The 21812-nt window shown below is 45.6% G+C and overlaps 1 protein-coding gene across 2 annotated transcripts in view; it reads right to left on the reverse strand.

The window, feature by feature from the left end:
- The window catches only part of MTCL2 (microtubule crosslinking factor 2), an 84721-nt gene that overhangs the window by 33742 nt on the left and 29167 nt on the right, over positions 1-21812 (reverse strand). For both annotated transcript variants that reach the window (XM_010591664.3, XM_064276051.1), the window contains 3 exons: positions 17931-18089; positions 4011-4073; positions 1998-3179 (listed from right to left, as the gene is read on the reverse strand). In XM_010591664.3, coding sequence (XP_010589966.2) covers positions 1998-3179; positions 4011-4073; positions 17931-18089 — 1404 coding nt within the window. The remainder of the gene's footprint in view (positions 1-1997; positions 3180-4010; positions 4074-17930; positions 18090-21812) is intronic.

Consider the following 21812-nt stretch of genomic DNA (forward strand, 5'->3'; position numbering starts at 1 on the left):
ACATGGAGCAATCTGCTTGATTAAGAAAGGAAGATCAAGCCAGATCAATAGGGCAGGGCTTAAAGAAATTATAGCACAGCTATACAGTGTAGTTGTCAAAAAGAAAGAGCTAAATCTCTCTGTACAGATGTGGGAAGACCCACGCATTGCTCTCAGGATGAAGACCAAATCTCCCTAATTCTCTCTGCAGGCCAACCTTGCTCCTCTCAGTTCCTTGGACATGCCATGCTCCCTCTGACCATGTCTTTGCATGGGCTATTCCCTCTGCTTAGAACACCCTTCCCCTGATAATCCATTCGTCTGATCTTGGCTTAAATTGGAGGCCTTCCCTGACTCTGGGGCCTAGATTAAGTTCCTTGTTCAGAAAACCATGCTTCAGGTCCCTTACCTCAGTTTCCATCTTTATATTCATTGGTGAGATATTTTAATTAACATCTTCCCCACTCAAAAAATAGATGAGCAAATAGATGCTTTACATGAGAAAAGTAAGTTGTATAATAATAGCAGGGATAACATAAAACAATTTGGAGAAAAAAAAAAAAACCCAAGAAATACATGAGCGTATATGCAAAGACTGAGAGGGGCAAGCCATGATAATGAAAATGCTCTGTATCTGTGCAGTTCAAAACAGAAGCCACTAGACACATGTGGCTACTGCTACTGAGCGCTTGAAATGTGGCTGCTGCAACAACGAACTGAATTTTCAATTGTATTTAATTTTGATTAATTTAAACGTTAAGTAGCCACATTACCTAGCAGCTGCCATATTGAACAGCACAGCACCTCTAGGGAACAGGAAGCAGTGGGAAGAAGGCTTTCATCTTTTTATCTCAGGTACTACCGAAACTCTTCGAATGTTTACATATTACTTTTGTAATAATGCTTTTTTGCTTGTTTGTTTTTTGACAAGTATATTTGCCATTTTAATTTTCCAAATCATATTTTATGAGCATCAAGACTGGAAATTCATTATCTTTAGAAGCCTGAGTTTCTTGCCTTTACACAAGGTCTGACCAAAACTTTTTTTTTTAATTATACTTGTTTTAAAATACAAAATTATAAAAAAAGAAGAAAAGGCACCTGGCAAAAAAGAGAGGGCCTCAGAATCAATGCCAAGATCTATCAATAGCAGAATTCATAAGTGAATTGGGGTATGCTCCCTCAGTGGGATCGGACACAGCAATGAGAAAAAAACAAACTATTCCTATATGCAACAAGCAACATAATGCTAGTGAAAGAAGTTTGTACTGTATGATTCAATTTATATAAAGTTCAAAAATGGAAAAAAAACTAAATCAATGGGGGTTTTCCTTGGGAACACGGTTAATGACTAGAAAGGGATATAAGGGGGCTTTCTGGGGTCACAGGAAGATTCATTAAGCTGCACACTTGTGATCTGTCCATCTCTCTGTACATATGTTACTGTTATAGATTGAATTGTGTCCTCCAAAAATGTGTGTCAATTTGACTAGGCCATGATTCCCAGTATTGTGTGGTTGTCCTCCATTTTGTGATCTGATGTAATTACCTATCTGTTGTAAATCTTAACCTCTAAGATGTTAATGAGGCAGGAGTAGAAGCAGTTATGTTAATGAGGCAGGACTCACTCTACAGGATTAGGTTGTGTCTTGAGTCAATTTTGAGACATAAAAAGAGAATTGAGCAGAGAGGAAAAGGACCTCAGTACTACCAAGCAAGAGGAGCCAGGAGCAGAGTACATCCTTTGGACCCAGAGTCCCTTCATTGAGAAGGTTCTAGACCAGGGGAAGACCGATGACAAGGACCTTCCCCTAGAGCAGACAAAGTCTTCCCCTGGAGCTGGCGCCCTGAATTCAGACTTCTTGACTCCTAAACTGTGAGAGAATAAATTTCTGTTTTTTAAAACCAGCCACTTATGGTATTTCTGTTATAGCAATACTAGATAACTAAGACAGTTACATAACAATAACAAGTTTACATAACAAAGAGTAACAGGGCCTGTGACTAGGACATTCTACCTGGAAGTCTGAGCTGAGGTCTTTGGCCAGAAGAATCTCCTTGGAAGGCCCCTGGGAGCCCAAGGCAGGCAGCGATGAGAAGGGTTCCAGCTGCTCCTTTCCAGAGCTCCCGAGGACAGTGTCTGCCTTTCGTGTGAAGGCATTGAGCTCCTGCTGAAGCATGCTCAGCCGCACCAAGATGGCATGGATGAGCTTAGTATCCCTGGGGCTTTCACTGTTGTCAGGGGCCTCATGCAGCCGAAAGTCAGCACATTCGTTGTCCAGGCACAGCCGGAGGCCAGCTGAGAAGCCATTGGCATCAGCCACCAGGACGTCGATGGCCTTGCTGACCAGGGCGGCCTGCTCCCTCAGCCCAGGCAGTGCCTCGGCCTCCCTGGCTCTGCAGAGCCGAGCAGCATGGGGCTCGTGTGCCTCACCAAGGGGAGCAGGCACACACTGGGCAGAGTCTCCAGCCTCAGCATCTGTCTCCAGCATCGGCAGCGTGCTCTGGCAGGAGGCAAGATCACAGCGCTGGAGGTTGGATAGGAGCACGCGGTTCTCATACTGCAGCTTCTTGACCTTGCCACTGAGCTCACCGATCTGCAGCTTAGCAGCTGCCAGCTCCTCCTGAGAGGGCTCACTGAGCACGGAGCAGCTGTCTTCTGATAGCGTCACGTCCAGTTCGTGCTCCGTGCGGTACTTGGCCAGCTCATTTAGCAGCAGCTTGTTCTGGTCCTCAAGCTCAGCTGAGGAGCGCCGCAGCAGTTCTGCCTCCTCCTCCACAAACTGCAGGTGCCGCCGCAGCTCCGCCAGGCTCTCCCCGCACTCACTGCCACCTAGCGCGGAGAAGGCCAGGCGTGCCTCTGGCCCCCCACAGCTGCTGCCGTGATCCTTCATGTCATCCATCTCAGCCCGCAGCCCTCGGTTCTCCACCTCCAGCTCCACGATGCGGCGGCTCAGCAGGTTGGCCTCCTCCTCCACCAGCTTCAGATGTACCTTCAACTCCGTCTCACGTGAGTGGGGGGCATCGGCCAGCTCCTCGGCAGACAGGGCGCTGTCCAGGTCGCCATAGAGCGAGCGGTACTTGAGCAGCTCCTCCTTCATGCTGTCGTTCTCCTTGGCTAGCTTAGTGAGCTTCTTGCACATGAGGGCCGACTCCTCCTTTGCAAAGTGCAGCTGGCACTTCAGGTCTGCGCTGTCCTCCTGGGGCCGGACAGGGACAGACACAACCCAGTCAAGTTAGTGTTGGGAGGCTCACTACCAGCCACAACATTTGGGGAACATTAACTATGTGCTGGGGGCACAGGGATGAACCAGACACAGCCCTGGCCACCAAGGGGTTGTGGGTCCCCAGAGGAAGCAGAGAGGGGGAAGTTGATATGGCTGCAAGGATGAAGCCCCACACATAGTCTGATGGCATCTAGGAGGGCTTTCTGGAGCAGGTGGCATTCTGCCAGTTTGATGTTACTACTGTTACTACTCTAGTTTCCTCATCTGTAAAATGGGCAGAAATACTCCTTCACGGAGCTGTAGACAGGATTAAATGAGATAGTGTATGGAAAGCTCCTGGCATCCTGACAACACAGGTGTTCAGTTGTTCTTATCAGTACCACTAGAAGTTAACATCACTGCGTGCCTGGCCTGTGCTACACACAGCACTTTATCTATTTCTTACAACAAACCCACAATATAGGAATCATGACCCCTTTTGACAAGTGAGGAAACTGAGGCCAGAAAGGTGAAGTGGCTTGCCCCAATCACATGGCAACCAAATGGCAGAGCCAATATTCAAACCCAGCTCCCCATCTCCAGACCTCTTGACTTAACCGCTGTGCTGTCCGGTAAGTCAGCTAGCTGCTATGGGAGGAGAACCATGGGCTCAGGGTGTGGCTCTGGGGAGTAAAGACGGCAGCAAGGCAAGGGGAGGACAGGGTAGAAGCTGGGTGAAGGGCACCTCTGGAGACCCACTGGGCCACTTGGAGTGAGGTCTTAGGCCTTCAGACAAAAACTTGCCTGGGGGGTGCTGGGAAGTACCTGCACCGAAGGCTTCTTGTCTGTCTTCCCCAGGGAGCGAGTTCCTCTTTTCTTCAAGGAATGCTGGAGGGAGATTAAAAAAAAAAAAAAAGTTAAGAACTAAAAGCTTGCAAGGGCAACACAGCATCCAAAGAGCAGTCACAGTGCCAAGGGTGACACTTGGGGCCTCACTCCCCAGTCATGTCCTGGCCTTCACCAGCACCAACTGCTGAGGTGGAGGGGCCCTCGAGACCACCCAGGGGCGGCAACTGGGGGACAAGCCAGAAGCACTTGAGGAGATGGTTCTAACATACCTGCCCAGGGTTCCTCCCCTCCCCCTCCACCCTCATATTGTGATCCAGAGGACCTGGGCCAAGAACCAGAAACCTGGGTTTCTGTTTGTTATCTGTCTTTATTCATTCATCAGATATTTCCTGAGCACCTATTATGTGCCAGGCATAGTTAGTTTGGAGAATACAGCAGTGAACAAGACAAATAAGCACCTGTGAAGGATTCTTTGGTGGCCTGCCCAGACCCTTTCCTTCAGGGCTGAGGCACTCATTCCCCCAGGTAAGATCTCGCAGCTAAGTCCCTCTTCCCAGCGATGGCCTTGGCTGGGGAAAGCCACTTTGTCTAAGGTCACGTGCCCTCCTCGGATGTAGCCCTCATCCAATGACTAGTCAATGCCACCTTGCTTCAGCTCAGGACAACTCTAAAGGGCCATCCCAGCTCCAGAGCTCCCCATGGAAACCACTGAGGCTACCGGTGTGACTGTGCTTCTGCCTCTGCCTCACCTCCTGACGGTGGTATTCCTAAGGGGACTCCTCTATGAACCTCTCCATGCAAGTCATCTCAGAGTCTGTTTCCCAGGAAATCCTGTCCTCATAAAACTGACAATTTGGTAGGAAATTTCATTCACAATGAATACTAATAAAATGAATATGGGTGCAACATCATAATTACACCAGAGGCCTAGAAAGGATTGTGAAGGACTGATCACAAATAACTAAACAGTAAAAGTTTCCAGGCAGATTGAAGCAAAATAAGGCTATAACAATAATCATGACTAAAATACTCAAAGCAATATGGAGAAAAAAAATCCATATATTTGATTATGTAAGTAAATTCCAATTAAAAAAAAAAAACTCTAAGTAAAAAGATAAATGAAAAACTGGGGGAAATATTTGTAATGTATAACACTGACAAAGGGTTAACATCCTAAATATGTAAAGAGTGTCACAAAATAGAGAATAGAAAGGCCAATAAACCTATAGAAAAATGGGTTAGAGATATGAAAAATGGTTTAAAAGAAAATGCAAATGGTTCTTGACCATACGAAAATGTTCAACCCCACTCAGAATAGAGAAATGCAAATTGAAACTATACTGAGATACCATCTCTCACCTCTCCGACTGGCAAAACTCCCAACATCTGACAGCATATTGTACTGGTCACAGGGTCACAGGGTAACAGGGACGCTTACATATAGCTGGCAAAAACTGTACAAGCCCTTATGGATTTGTAATTTGGCAATACCTAGCAAAATTATAAATGCATGGACCTTTTGACTCAGTAATCTCACTTCTAGGAATCTATTCCAAAGATACACTGGCAAAAATACAAATAGATGTACGCACAAGGCCATTCAATGCAGCACTATTTGCAGTAACAAAGGACTAGAAACAACCCAAAAGTTCATCAGTAGGGCAGCGGTGGAAAACACTACAATGTGTTCACAGAGTGGAGTACACTGCAGCAATAAGGGTCACAGAAAAGTAAAAATAAATATCTCTAGTTATACTATGGGTGCTCCCAGGACATATTCAGTGAAAAAAAAGGCAAGGTGGGGAAAAACATGCATCTACCATTTATCTAAGTGGGGAATGGAAAATACAAAATTTTTGGTGTTTTTCAAATAATAAAGGAGCCCTGGTGGTACAACGGCTAAGTGCTTGGCTGCCAGCCAAAAAGTTGGTGGTTCTAACCTACTCAGCAGCTCCGAGGGAGAAAGACCTGGCAATCTACTTCTGTAAAGATTACAGCAAGGAAACCCTATGGAGCAGTTCTACATTGTCACATGGGGTTGACTTGACAGCACCCGACAACATGGGGGAAGGAGGAAATAGGGTACAGGGGACAGGAACATGAGCTAGACCGCTTCGACCATATCTTCCTTTATCTATTTGATTCAAGAGTCATGAAATTTTTACAAAATTATAGAACAAAATCAAAATTATCTAAAAATCCATTCCTATAAATTGAAAATAAAATGAAGCAAATGACTAACTGAATATTCAGTTCATGGCATAACCACATGGAGAGGAATTATTTTAAGTGACTTTATAACCAATAATTTAACTATACATGCCTAATGAGATATAACCTAAAGATAAGAGACTAGCAAATTATCTTAAACCATTCTAAGTATATATACATACATATATATATACATATTTTAAGATAAAATACAATGTGGACATCCACGAAGTACTGGTATTTTTATTCTGAGAATGCTGTGAAGTCTGGGATAAATCAAATGACTAAATCATGTTGACAAGTGGGATGTTTCAGCTTAAAAGAAAGTGTACACATGATAGGTAAGGTTAAGTTAAAAACCCTGTAGGCCTGAATTTGAACTGGAAGTATCAGTGTGAATTCACGTTGTATTTTACCTTCAAAAAAAAAAAAAATCCTAGTTCTCAGAATGGGAAAGACCTAGACAAAACCCAGTAGTAATGAGAACCCGTAGTACCTAGATTGCGGTTTCTAAATACCATTTCCTACTAGGAGGAACCAGGGCTCCTTGGAGAAACAGCTGATTTTCAGTCAGGGCGAGAAATATTCAGGATGACTATGGAATATTTTGTTATACCAGAAAGCGCAGAAGTTATCAAAGATTTGGCCAAAAATGGAATAATTTGAGGATAAAAAAGGAAAAAACACATAAAATTTTTAAATCCTTGAGCTTATGATACTTAAACAAACAAAATATATCTATTGGTGTCCTTTGAAGGATGGTAGGGAACGGATTTTTTATTTTTAAAGCCATAAATGAAGGGAAAGAATTATTTATCCTCTTTTCCTATATGAATGCACCTGAGGGTACACAGTTAATGAGGGGGTATTTCAATTAATAAATGAAGAAGACATGACAGGATTGGAAGTCATCATCGTATGGTGATCATCCATGGACGAAAATACAACGAGAAGACAACCAGACATTATATACCTCTAGCAAGAAGTATGTAACACCACCCATGACGTAGCCTTGACAAAATTTTTTTTAATCTGAATTTAGTCAAGCTTCCAGATCTAACTACCAATTCACAGAAAATATGTTAAGTAACATCATGGAGATGCAAGCAGCTAAGCCCAGATTCAAAGATACTCTATAGAACAAAAGATCCCATTTTTTCTTCGGAAAAAAAAAAAAAAAAGAGAGAGAAGGGGAACATACAGATCCTAAGAGAATTAGGAAACACATTGATCAACTGTAACTATGAATCTTATTTGGATTCTTATTCAAACAAACTATAACAAAAAAAGATGCAACCAGGTAAATTTGAATACTGACTGGATATTTGACATCATGGAGAAATATTGTTCATTGTTTTTAGATGTGATAATAGTACTGCCATTGCATTTTTAAAAGAAGAATCCTTATCCTCTAGATACAAAGGTGTTTACTGATGAAATGATATGCCTGGCATTCGCATCTAAATAATTTGGGGGCAAAGGTTAATGGGTGGGGGTATAGATGAAACAAGATTGACCCAGAGCAGGTAAGTGTTGAAACTGGGTCATGGGTACAGAAAATTTATGTTATCAAGTGGAGTGCTTTAGATCAAGAGAGACAATCGTGCACATCTCTTCCCAATTCCGGAAACCCTAGTGGTGTAGTGGTTAAGTGCTATGGCTGCCAACCAAAAGGTCGGCAGTTTGAATTCACCAGGCACTCCTTGGAAACTCTACGGGGCAGTTCTACTCTGTCCTATAGTGTCGCTATGCGTCAGGATAGACTCGATGGCAATGGGTTTGGTTCCCCCTCCCCACAATTCTGAGTCTAGTGACTTCACATTATTAGCTTGATATCAACAATGGTGGGAGTATTCACACCATGGAAATCAACAAACACTACAAAGCAGGGCTATTTTACCCAAGGACTGGCTGTTAAAAATGTACTGGCATATTACTGCTATTCCCTTTATCTTTACATGTTTAAAATTTTGCGTGATAAAATAATTAAAAATGAAACTATGAGAATTGGGTATACATCATCACTGGAAAGAATCACCTTCACAGGGAAAGGGCTCAACACTCTAACACTAGGGTATTTATTCTCTAACGCCAGACAGCTTTGAAGGCACCAGGCACTCCTCATCCGTATCCATTCTGGAATCCAATAAATGTTTGAAAACTCAGTCACAATTTCCATTTGCCTTCCAAAATATAACAAACCAGGCAAAGAAATTTTACAATAATCATTACTGAAGTTTCTCTCACTGTTTTAGAATGTTAGTCAATTAAACGCACTTCTTCCCATGAGAGGGGTGTGGTGTTATATGAAATCACACTTATGCTGCTTTTGAATTTTCAAGTGTAGTCTTGAATATGCTCCCCAGGTGATCTGGATATATGCCCTTCTACACCCTCCACCTCTCTCACCCCATCCCTGAAGGGTAGAACCACTAATCTAATCCACTTCCCACCCCCCAACCCCACCCTCATTTCACTGAAGCAGAGACAGAGGCAGGGACTTGTCTAAGGTCCCATGGCAAATTCATGGCTGACTTGGGACCATTTCTTAACATAGTTCTTACCTAGTTCCAAAAACTTGGTGGGAGAAAATGTGAGGGCCAGAGTGCAGCTAGCACAGTGGTTCTCAACCTGGGGGCACAACAGAATTACCTGGGGAACTTAAAAAAAAAAAAAAACTGATGTCCAAGGCCCCACTCCCAGAGATTCTGATATAACTGGTCTGGGGTCGGGCCCAGGCATCTTTATTTTTAAATAGTTTCCTAGGTGATTCTAATGTGCAGCCAAGGTTGAGAAACACTGAGCCAGGGAGAGGAATATCAGACGGGCTCTTAATTATATCTTAAAGTCCCATCTAATCCTAAAGAGAACTTTTTGAAACACAAATGAGAGACAGGAAGGCAGAGGATGATATTTCAGATATTTATTGTGTACCAAGGGCAGGGAGACAACACTTGAAAAGGGTTGACATGGGGTCTTTCCAAAGCAAAAAGGAAGGAGAAGGAAAGGGAGGTAGGAGACTGTCATGGACTGAACTGTATCCCCCAAAAATATCTGTCAGCTTGGCTAGGCCATGATTCCCCTGTATAATTGTATGACTGTCTACCATTTTATTTTCTGATGTGATTTTCCAATGTGTTGTAAATCCTATCACTATGATGTAATAAGACGGATTGGTGGCAGTTACACTGATGAGGTCTACAAGATTAGATAGTGCCTTAAGCCAATCTCTTTTGAGATATAAAAGAGAGAAGCAAGCAGAGAGACATGGGGACCTCATACCACCAAGAAATTTCATTTTATCCTATAAAGTAGGCAATGGATTAGGTGACAACAGCCCCTTCAGGCACTGCAATCCATGGTGCTAGGACTTCTTAGAGGAGATAAGGTGGGTGACAGACAGCAAGGGGGGCCAGGGGTCTCCAAAGGTACTGAGGGGTCCCAAGCATCACATATAAACAAATGAGACAATGTAAAGTCATAAAAAAGGATTGAGGGATAATGAGATTTGCTGACAGGGCAGGGCGGGGGGGAGTCTCTAAAGCACTTTGTCAAGGGAAAGAACCTAGAAAACAAAACCTACAACCCAAATGTCCACAACTGACGAATGGATAAACAAAATATAGTATATCCACCAACGAATTATTATTGGCCGTAGGCAAGAAAGAAGTACTGATACGTGCTACAACATGGACGAACCCCTCCAAAAAAAAGTGAAAGAAGCCAGACACAAAAGGCCACACGTTGTATGATTTCATTTATACGAAGTGTCCAGAATAGGCAGAAAGCAGACTAGCAGCTGCCAGGGGTTGGGGTCAGGGGGTAATGGGGAATGAATTAATGGGTACAGGTTTTATTCTGGGGTGCTGAAAACATTCTGGAATTAGTGATGATGGTTGCAAAACTGTGCACTTTAAAAGGGTGAACTTTATGATATGTGGATTATATCTCAATAAAGCATGTTATCATTTTTGTAAAAATATGGGGGTTCATATTAATATATATAAAAATATGGGCTATATATTAATACAGGGTCGCTATGTGTCAGAATCAATTCAACGCCAATGGGTTTGGTTTTGGTTTTATATTAATATATGCATAGAGGAAAATGTCTATATGAGAATACAGGAAACTTCCACCCTCCCCCTTTTTTTTGAGTAGGATCATAGGCCTCCAGATATTTTTTATTTTCATATTTGTTTAATTTCACCCCTTCTTATACCCTTACCTATCCTTCTATCCTCCTTAAAGACGGCCACTGCTGACATCTGCTGGAGCTCCTTCTAGTTTGGCTCTGCATTTAAAATACTGAAATAGAAGATGTGGTTTTAGACTGTCTTTCCTTCCCGTGTTTATTTAATTCTGAGAGTTTTGATTTTTATAATAAGCACCTTAACCTGTTGCCACTGAGTCAATTCCGATTTATAGTGAGTGATCCTATAGGACAGAGTAGAACTTCCCCATAGGGCTTACTAGGATGTAATTTTTTTTTTTTTCCTGTATAAGAATGTTTATAGTATCTTTATTTATAATGGTCAAAAATTGGAAATGACCTGTTCTACCGGGAAATTAATAAACGAACCGCGGTACACCTATACAATGGAGCTCATCAGTAAAAAGGAAGGAACTCCTGATACATGTAACACACGGATGAACTTCAAAAGCAGTAAACCGAGTTAAAGAAGCCAGTCAAAAGGCTACATGCTGTGTGATTTCATTTATATGACATTTTGGAAAAGGCAAAACTATAGGAACAGAAAACAGATCAGTGGTTGCCAAGGGCAGGCAGGGAGACTACAAATGGGCACCTGCGAATTTTGGGGGGTGATGGAACTGTTCTGTATCTTGATTGTGGTAGTGGTGACACAACTATGTGTATCTGTCAAAACTCACAGAACTGTACACTAAAAAGGGGATATTTTACTGTGTGTAAATTATGGCAAGGCTGCAATCTTTCTGGAAGCAGGCTGCCACATCTTTCTCCCATGGAACAGCTGGTGGGTTTGAACCACTGACCTTTCAGTTAGCAGCCGGATGCTTAACCACTATGCTTTCAGGGCTCCTTATAAGCACCTTAACAAACAAAAACCAAACCTGTGTTACAGAGAAAAATCTGAATGCTATTTCAAGTTAAAATAGAGAGGTTTATTAAGGGTTTAAGTGAGACACCCGTGGCCATGAGTCAATTCCGACCCACGGTGACCCAGCATGACAAAGCAGAACTGCCCCATAGGGTTTCCAAGGCTGTAATCTTTAGGGATGCCAACTGCCACATCTTTCTCCCATGCAGTGGCTGGTGGGTTAGCAGCTAAGCGCTTAACCACCATGCCACCAAGGCTCCTTTATAAGCACCTTAAAAAAAACCAAACTTGTTGACATTGGGTCGATTCTGATGCATAGCGACCCTAACGGACAGAGTAGAACTCCCCCATAGGATTTCCAAGGAGCAGCTTGCTGGATTCAAACTGCCAACCTTTTGGTTAGCAGCCATAGCTCTTAACCACTGCGCCATCGGGGCTCCTTAAGCAGAAGAAAAACCAAAAAGATCCAGCATTTTTTAAAACTTCTATATTCCTGCTATATTACTCTCTGTACATTACAGAAACAGTATATACAATATAATGCCATCTTTATTTTTAAAAATAAAAAGATACATAGAAATATGTGTTATATCAGCATAGAGAAAGAACTTGAAAAATACAAACCAAATTGCTAATCACGGATTGGAGCAGACATGAGGGAAGAGGTAGCAGTGTAGCTTTCATCATTTCTATTTAGTTTATTTATCTATTTATCGTGTTTTAGGTGAAAGTTTACAGCTCGTTAATTTCTCATACAAAAATTTATACACACATCTTTATGTGACCCTAATTGCAATCCCTATAATGTGACGGCACACTCCCCCTTTCCACCCTGGGTTTCCCATGTCCATTCAACCAGCTCCTATCCCTTTCTGCCTTCTTCTCTCGCCTCTGGAGGGAAGCTGCACATTTAGTCTCGTGTATCTACTTGAACTTAGAAGCATACTCTCTACGATATTATTTTCTGTTTTATAGTCCAGTCTAATCTTTGCCTGGAGAGTTGGCTTTGGAATGGTTTTAGTTCTGGGTTAACAGAGTCTGGGCGCCATGTCTTCGGGGGCTCCTCTAGTCTCAATCAGACCATTAAGTCTGGTCTTTTTACATGACTTTGAGCTCTGTACCCCACTTTTCTCCTGCTCTGTCAGGGACTGTCTTGTGTTCCCTGTCAGGGCATCTATTTAGTTTTTGAATGTCTCAAAATTCAAAGTATAAAAACGAATATAGTGAAAAATCTTTATCACCCAGTTGTCCTGCCAGAGGTGACCAGTGTAACCTGGTATATCTCTCCTCAAAGGGATAATAGGCATGGATTTATGTGCTTTTGTAGTAATATTTTTCATTCACTGAGCTTACCTTACTTTTAAAAAAACACATATTTTAATACATATATATGTAAAACCACGGAGCCCTGGTGGGGCAGTGGTTAAGCGCTCGGCTGCTAATCAAAAGGTCAGCAGTTGGAATCTACCAGCCGCTCCTTGGAAACCCTATGGGGCAGTTCTACTCCGTCCTACAGGGTCACTATGGGTCAGAATTGACTCAACGGCAACAGGTTTGGTTTTTGGTTTCTTATATGTATAACCAGAAAAAAATACTGGAAGTATCTGCACATATGCCCACTTCCCCCCGTCACAAGTAGTAATTCTCTCTGGATGTAGGATTACAGGCGATTCTCTTTTTCTTATGCCTTATTTGTGTTTTCTAATCTTTCTCTTTCTCACTTGGGGTCCCATGAGTTGGAATTGACTTGAGGGCAAACAACAACCGTCTTTCTCTACTAAGCAGTACTACCTGGGGGGGCCGTGGGGAGAAGTCACAATAAAATGTTCTGAAAACATACTTTCCCCAAGAACAGTCGCTGAACATTTCCAATAGGCAGGGTACACGGCAGGCAGGTCAGGGTGAGCTCTGAGTGGGTTGAAATTCATCAGAAAGAGAGGGTGCTTAGCAGAAGAAAGGGGCCTGGGAGGCAAATCTTCTTAGGGCAAGAGGGGTTCCAGCCTTTTCTGACTGGACCTGACCAGTCTCTCTCCCTTTTAAGCCATTCTGGCTCCCGCACTGCTCTGTGGTCTGGAGGGAAAACAAGGAAGGCTCATACAGCACAAGACCTTCTTCCCTCTGCGGATAGCAGCTGGCCCTGCGGCCTGGGGGCTACAGCGGCCCTCACAGGGAGCCGCAGGCTGTCAGAGCCCCTTTGTGGAGCCCCCAGGAGGAGAGCCAGTCCCTGCCCAAGAGGCAGATGCTCTGGCACTGGGCCTGGGGAAGGCGGGATGTGGTTGGGGCGGCACCAGGGCACCACCAGCAATGCCAGCCACAAGCCCAGAGAGGTGTCCCAGCCTCAAGGGCACACTCTGGCCCAGCCTGCAGCAGGGCCTTCCTCCCACCAGCTACTCACAAGGCTGCCTTTGAGCAGGAGCCTCTTTAAGCATCCTGGCCTAACAGCTCCCAGTAGGAACATGAACTATGTCCTCCCTTGTCCTTCTCCAGGACTCTGTTAAATCCATGCCACTGCCTCCTCCAGCCTGAGCACAGCTCTGAAGGGGCCCTGTGCCCGCTAATACCTTCCATGCTTCCACGCTGCCGGTACACAAAGGCCAGCCCTCCCAGGAATAAAACACGCCTTCCACCAAAACAGCTGGGCAGATGTTTATCAAATGTGGAAGGGGTGTTTGGAAAGACCTGACAGGAAATACACACCTTGCTGTGCGCGTACACAATTACTTTAGGGGGCCTAGGCGAGGAGGGTCCACCTCAAAGACAGAAGCGGTCTTCCTCCAGATTAGCTGAAAAGGCTAGACAGGGAGGCTGTATGGCTCCTGGTCCGGTGAGACCACTTGGTGGGAGAAAACAAAGAGTGGTTTAGACATGAGCCCCAATCAAAAGTCACAGGGAGTGCCTCTGCCAACTGCAGGCGTTGATTTGCAATGTAGCTGCTCCTTCCAAGGGTGCCTGGCGGCTCTCTGGGAATGTTCCATGGGAGAGGCAGCAGAAACGCCATCTATTTCATTAAGGTAAATGCTTCTCCAGCCCCACTGCCATCTTAGCGGTTGCGATGGTAACGATAATGGCTATTTGCCAAATCCTTATTCCATGCTAAGCATTTTACCTGTTTGTCTCATTTAAACCTCCCAAACACTTCAGGAAAGTAGGGATTATTATTCTCATTTTTTAAATGAAGAAGCTGAGGACTGGCATTAGGTGATTTGCAAAGCCAAGATTCAAACCCAGGCCTGCCTTGTTTTCCCTCCAGACCGCAGAGCAGTGCCGAAGTTGGGGCTCCAAGTCCATACTTATCCTAGACCACACAAACCAGGGTTAGAACTCAGGCAGTCAGCACCCTTCCTACACCACCACTGGGCTTGCCAGGAAATCAGGACGAGAAACCTGTGCCTAGACGTGACTCATTCACGTCAGCAGCCTCTTCAGAGGTTCTGAAATACAAAAGGGTCTTAGCAAAGCTCCTGGCTCGGGCGAGGAGGCAGGGGCATCACCATAAAGGTTAACGTGGGTTTGGGAGACATACAGTCCTGGTTTGAATCCCATCTTTGTCTTACCCCAACCACGTGACCCTTAAACGTCCCATCTATACCCAGCAATTCTGCTCCCAGGTACCTACGCAAGAGAATGGAAAACATATATTCGCACAAAAACTTACAAATGGCTGTTCATAGCAGCATTATTCACAATAGCCAAAAAGCAAAAACAAACTAAGTGTTCATCAACTGACAAATGGATAAACAAAATGTGGTCTGGCCTTACAATGGAATATTATTCAGCCATAAAAAGGAACTAAGTATTGATACATGCATAACATGGATGAACCCTGAAAACATTACGCCGAGTAAAGATCACATATTGTATGATTCCATTAATACGAAATGTCCATAAATTACTCTATAATGAAATTTATAGAGACAGAAAGTAGAGGAGTGGTTGCCAGGGGCTGGAGGAGCAGGGCATGGGGAGTGTCTGCTAAGGGATTTTTCTTTGGAGTGATGAAAATATTTTGGAATTAGACAGCAGTGATGGTTGCACAACATTGTGAATATACTAAAAACCGCTGAATTGTACACTCTCAGATGATGAATTTTATGGCATGTGAGTTATATCTCAATAAAATAATTATCCCCCAAAAAGAGTTCTCTCTATAAAATGGGGACAATACTAAGCACACTGGGAGACTGCTGCAGGGTTCAACAGCACGATGACGCATGCGAGATGCCTGATGCAGTCCCTGGTACAGAGTAAGCACTCGGACACAGCAGCTGTATTACAATAAATCACGTCAACACTGATAAAAGCTTTCTGCCCAAAGTACAGGAAGGGGGAACGATCCTGGATGAGGGGAGGCTGGTGTTACGCTCTTGAGCTCCAGCCCAGCTGGGCAACAGTGCCACAGCTGAGCATGACCAGGGCTTGCCACCCTCCCTTCTCTCTAGCTAAGAGTTATCTCCACGGCAACCACAGAGGCTCAGGCCAGGGACTCCTTTTCCCAGCCGGGTGACAACATCGCCACAGCAACCTGTCAGGATGGCAAAGACAGATCTAGATGATGGGACGTGAGCAGCTCTGGCAGAAGAATTGCTAAGGGACCCTTGTCTCCATGGAAACCATGTCAGGAAGGAGAGGGAGGAGGGAGAGAACAATCACAAATAAACACAGGGCTCACGCCTTCTTACCCGGGATCCTGAGACACCAAGGGGTACATCAGTGAGGGTTAGACCAGGCTTGCTGGCATCAGCCTCAAAGGAGAAGTGAACCAGTATTTCTTGAAGAACTACTGTGTGCCAGGCACCACAGGGGCTCTTCACGTGCTCGACTTCATTGTTTAAAATTTCACAAACAATACCCAATACACCCTTATTATAAAAAAACCTAATTACAGCATTAATTAATCCCACCATTTCTAACTCTTCAGTTTAGTGGGTCTTCCTCCCGACTTTTGCTACGCATTTAAACACACACATACACACGCTGCAAAAACAGTTTGTTCTATATCACTTTTCAAAAAAACTACTGGGATTGCTCTATATGTATAGCTCTGTAGCTTTCTTTTCCTGCTAAATAATGAACCTTCGAGATCTTTCCATGCCAGTACATATATATCTCCCTTATTCTTTTTAACCTCTTCACGGTATTCTAGTGTTCTATGGTTACTCAATCTTACTAATGATCATGAACAACCTTGTATGCTGGGTACTGTTATTATCTTGATGTCACAGATGAAGAAACCCAGACTCAGAGAGAGGAAGCGGCTTCAGGGTTTCAGCACCATCTCTGTCAAGGAAAAGCTGGGTGAACCCAGGCAAGCTGTTCCTCTGTGGGCCTCAGTTTCCCCGTGTATACAACAGGGATAAGCTGATCGCTAAGGCACTTTCTGAAATTGTCTCCCCTTTTCACCATCAGGGGTGGCAGCGATAAGATGTATGAAGATGGTGGCTTCTATTACAGGCCAGCGCGTGCCTACTGAGCCCTGGAGCAGGGCAGGCTCCCCAGCAGCCCTTAACGGCAAAGGCCTCCTCTCTCCACACTGGGAGGCTGTTGGCACATACACCAGCATGCTGGGCAGGAAGGGTAGCTGAAGGACTGTTCTAGCCTCAGGGCTGTGGCCTCTGTTCTGGAACAGTGCATGCTCGCCCTCTGGGGAAGTGAACATGCGGAGCCTACGGCAAGGAGTGTGTCCCAGAGGGATGCAGGATCCAAGGATACCTGGGGAGCAGTCAGGCAGCTGAAGCCTGCTGTGCCTCTGGAGTCAGAAGCCACCTTGGGGCTGTCTGGGACACAGACCCCTGAAATCAAATGGATTCCAGCCCTTAAGGGTCACTTAAGCTGACAGTTTCCAAATGGCACTCTGCAGAGCCTGTTACGCATATACAACCTTTAAGATATCTTTCCTTCTCTCAGGGGCAGTTTTCTTATCCACGAAATGGGTATGATCACTAGATCATTGGGCTCTTATCAAAATTGTTGAGATAAAGTGTCTTGTACAGTGCCTATCATGCTGTACTCCTAACACACAGCAGAAGTTAGGAGAAGGCATGCCAGGTAGGGGAACTGGCATGAGCAAAGACAGAGAGGCTGCTGCCCGGGGGGCCACATTCAGGGAATGTTTAGTGTTCTGAGATCTGTGTCATTAGACGTTGGCCTGGGACCCAGCTCCAGCATGGACTTCCCACCAAGTGGTAGCACCTGGGAGTCCATAAAGCATCACCACAAGTTAGCCCAGTTAACCCTCACAATGACTCAGGGCATTATTGCCCCATTTTACAGATGAGGATACTGAGACACAGAGGGCCAGGCCCCATGCTAGGCATTTTGTTGTATTTTCTGTTAATCCTCCTAGCAGTTGTGATTCTTTGATGGGTGATTGTCTCCATCATTAGCCTGTGAATCTGTTGAGGACATGAACTGTTCACCACTGTATCCTTAGTGTCTAGCACAGTGCACAACAGGTGCTCAGGAAATGTGTGCTGGTGGAACCAGGGAATAAACACCTGGCAGGGAGGCCTGCCCGTGCCCATTTCCCACAAACAGAGACAGAAGTTCAGAGCCCCAGGCTAGGTGGGGCTTGCACACACCCTGCCCAGGATGGATGGGCCCTCACCTCTCGAGGTCGTTCCAGCTCCGTCTGCAGCACCTGCTTAGCCAGCTCAGTCTCAATGAGCCGCTGCCGAAGCTCCTCATTCTCCTCCTCCAGGCGCATCCGTTTCTTCTCCACCACCTCCAGCTCCTTGTGCAGCCTCACGGAGATGTCCTTAGAGACCTGGGCAAGGAGTGGTGAGAAGGATGTGAACAGGCTGAGTGAGGCCAGCTCAGACGGCAGTGTCCACACAAGCGAGTCCCAAAGACCCCCATCTCAGCAGCAGAGCAGCCCTGAAGCAGGCATTATCCCCACTTACGAGATGAGGAAACGGAGGCACAGAGAGGACAAGTAACTCACCAAGAACCAAAACCAGGACCCAAATCCAAACCCAGGCACTCTACACCACAGTGCCACCCCAAGGACACCGTAAAGGCCTGCTTGTCTCTTAGGAATGCCTTTTCATTTACCTGGGGCTTTTAACTTTTCCAAAGCCTCTCCCAGCCACCCTCTTGCCCAATTCTCACAAAAGCCTGTGGCAGGAACAGGAGGTCATTTTAAAGAGGAGAGCAGAGTAGAAACCCAGAGCAAGATGGGCAGCTCTGGAGCCATTTGAATCCCATTTCTGCCAGTGACCAGTGTGTGATCCTGGGCGAATCATTTCCCCACTCTGTGCCTCAGTCTCCTCAATTATAAAATGGGTTCACTAATGATCGGACCAACCTCATGGGCCTGACAGGAGGATGAAATCAGCTATTGCACAAACATGCATGGCACAGTGCCTAACACACAGTGAGTGCATGCTGAGTGGTGGTAGCTGTCATGAGAAGCTGAAGCCCAACAGGGGCATGACTTTCCGGGATCTGTTTCCAGTTGTTGGAATACTGAACATGCCCCAGTGACAAAGCCTGGGCAGGTATCCAAAGCGTCCCTACAGGAAGGAGCTAACAGAGCTCATGGTTCTGGGACTCTGCAGCAACAAAACCCCTGTTCCTCAAGGACACCCTCTATCCCATCCCTCCCTGCCTGGGGCTGGGAGAGGTCACAAGAGGGGGCCTCTGCATGAGAGAAACAACTGGTTGCCACGGAGTTGATTCCAACTCATGGCAGCCCCATGTGTGTCATGGTAGAACTGTGCTCCATAGGGTTTTTTTAAATTGTGCTTTCGATGAATGTTTGCAGCTCAATTTCTCATTCAAAAATTTATATACATATTGTTTTGTGATATCCATAAGGTTTTCCGTGGCTGATTTTTTGGAAGCAAATCACCAGGTCTTTCTTTCGAGGAACCTCTGGGTGGGCTCAAGCCTCCAGCCTTTTGGTCAGCAGCCAAGTACATCAACTGTTTGTACCCCCAGTGACTCCAAGGATAAGGAAGGTCCTGGTAAAACACAAGACTCCATCCCTTGGCAGGCTGGAGCAAAGGCATCTGGGACTAGAGAGAATGGAAGGAGGGACCAGGCTGAGGAAGTACTGGTTGTTGAAGACCTACCGTATGCCAGACTCATTTCTCTTCATTCCACTGTGTCCCATTTTACTGACTTGCGCAGGGTCACACAAAGCAATTGCAGGCGGAGCTGGGCTGGCCGCCCCGGGGGCTTGGCTGAAAGGCCATTGTGCAGGGGCCACAAGGTGTGAAGGGGCTCAGCCAGCAGGAGGTATGTGGGGGGCAGACAGCCCAATACCCCACGCCTGCCAGTCTCGGAAACGACTGTGGCGCCTCCTCCCTGCCGGAAGGGAAGGAGGCCCTCCCTGGCTCTGCCTTCTGCCTGGACCTAAGCCCAGCTTGGCACGGACCCCTTGGCAGCGTGCGAGGCAGGCCAGGAAAAACAATGGCCAGAAAGGAAAGGTGGCACTGTCTATAGCCCTCTCTCCTCCCTCCACTAGCCACTTTCTCTCTCTGCACGTGGAGATTTCCAAGGACAACAAGGAGCTAGACAATTAGGCTCCCGCTACAACCCCTGGACACCACCAAACTTTCCCCCACCCATAAAGCAGGGTCAGTAATCCCTACCTCAATATCAGAACAAGGACTCTGCAGATGGGAAAAGCTGGATTCAAGCCCAGCTTTAGCACTTACTGGCTAGGTGACCTAAAACAATTATTTAATCATTCAAAGCCACAGTTTGTTCATCAGTAAAATGGGGTTGTTAAAATCTACTCTTGAGGGCTGTTATGAGGAATAAACAACATGGTGGACACGAAGTGCTTAGACCTGTGGCTGGCACACAGTAGATACTCGATAAATACTAGCACTTGTTAATGTATCATGAAGATTACTGCTTCACTATTCTCAACAACAACAAGCAAAAAATAATTAAAAAAAAGAGTACCGCTTCAAACCCTGGTGGCTTAGTGGTTAAGTGCTATGGCTACTAACAAAAAGGTCGGCAGTTCAAATCCACCAGGTGCTCCTTGGAAACTATGGGGCAGTTCTACTCTGTCCTATAGGGGCGCTGTGAGTCAGAATGGACTCGACAACAACGATTTGGTTTGGTTTTTTTTAACGGTGTGCATTGATTTGTCCACCGTGGCCCAACTATCCACCCCCATCCTCACTCTTGAGTTTGGTATTAGAGTCTTTGCTGCATGTTTTCTGTCCCCAAACTTCTGGCCGAGGTCCCCCAGTTTTGGGCTCTTCACCCAGTGAACCCTTGTTCTGATCAACACTCCATTCACTCATTTATTCAGTGGGGACAGTAGTGGTGGGCTATAGAGCTCAAGGGCCTCAGACCATGCCTGGCCTCAGTCACATCTCTGTGTTCCCGTAGCAGTGTAGCATCTGGCACACAGTAAGTACCCAATAAATGCTTGTTGGAAGAACAAACCCAAGGCTCCAACAGGCAAAAAAGAAGGGACATGAAGGCATGAATGACTGAATTATATGGGGAGCTGACCCCTCCCTGGCAGGCTGGAGATGCTCCCCTCAACTGCCCGCCCCACTCACTGCCCAGAAGAGCTGTGTCCCTGACTGGGGACCTCCTCTCCTCACTATGCTCCCACCTGGGCCAGCTCCTGCCAGCTCCTCTCCACCTGGGCAGGTGTCCTCATCCCCACTGGGGTCCAAGAAGCTTTGATCAGCATAGATCCCTGGATCCTCTTGGGTTCATGACTAGCTCTATGTATTTCACCCCTTCCCAAGCCCTCTGTGAGTCCCTAGTACTCTCCTGCCCTATCCTCCTATTTGTTCCCCAACCCCAAAGGCAGCTATCAAGAGAGCCCAACCTCAGGCAGCTTGCAGAATTTCAATTTGGACAAAAGAGCCATTAAATCTCAGATCCCCACAGTGCCCTGTGTCCCTGGTGGAGGCCAAAGGGAGCAAAGAGCACTCGGCCAGGGAGGCAGGAGTCTTGTGGCCTGAGCATGTCCCTTCGACCCTTGAGCCTCAGCAGTCCTGGGGCCCCTCTGTTCTCACAGGTGATTTCTAGGATCAGCTAACACCTCCTGAGCACTCACCACGGCTGGCACCTTGGCCTTTCTTCCCTTCAGAAAGTGCTTTGATTATTATCCTCATTCTGAGGCTCAAAAAGGAAAGGTCACTTGCCCAAGGTCACACAGCTAGAAAGCTACAAAAGCAAGATTTGAAATGAGGGGGGTCAACTCTAGAGCCCTGATTTCAACCTGACCCTACTTGAAGACAAGGGTATGAGTATCAACACTAAAAGTGTTAATGATAAGCCCGACTGAAGGCTATAGGGACCATGGTCTCACTGAACATCTAGCTCAGCTGGCATAACATAGTTTATAAAGAAAACGTTCTACATTCTACTTTGGTGAGTAGCGTCTGGGGTCTTAAAAGCTTGTGAGCGGCCACCTAGGATACTCCATTAGTCTCACCCGTTGGGAGCAAGGGAGAATGAAGAAAACTAAAGATAAAAGGGAATGATTAGTCCAAAGGACTAATGG

Source organism: Loxodonta africana, chromosome 24 (assembly GCF_030014295.1).
Source record: "Loxodonta africana isolate mLoxAfr1 chromosome 24, mLoxAfr1.hap2, whole genome shotgun sequence".
In the NCBI taxonomy this organism is placed as follows: domain Eukaryota; kingdom Metazoa; phylum Chordata; class Mammalia; order Proboscidea; family Elephantidae; genus Loxodonta; species Loxodonta africana.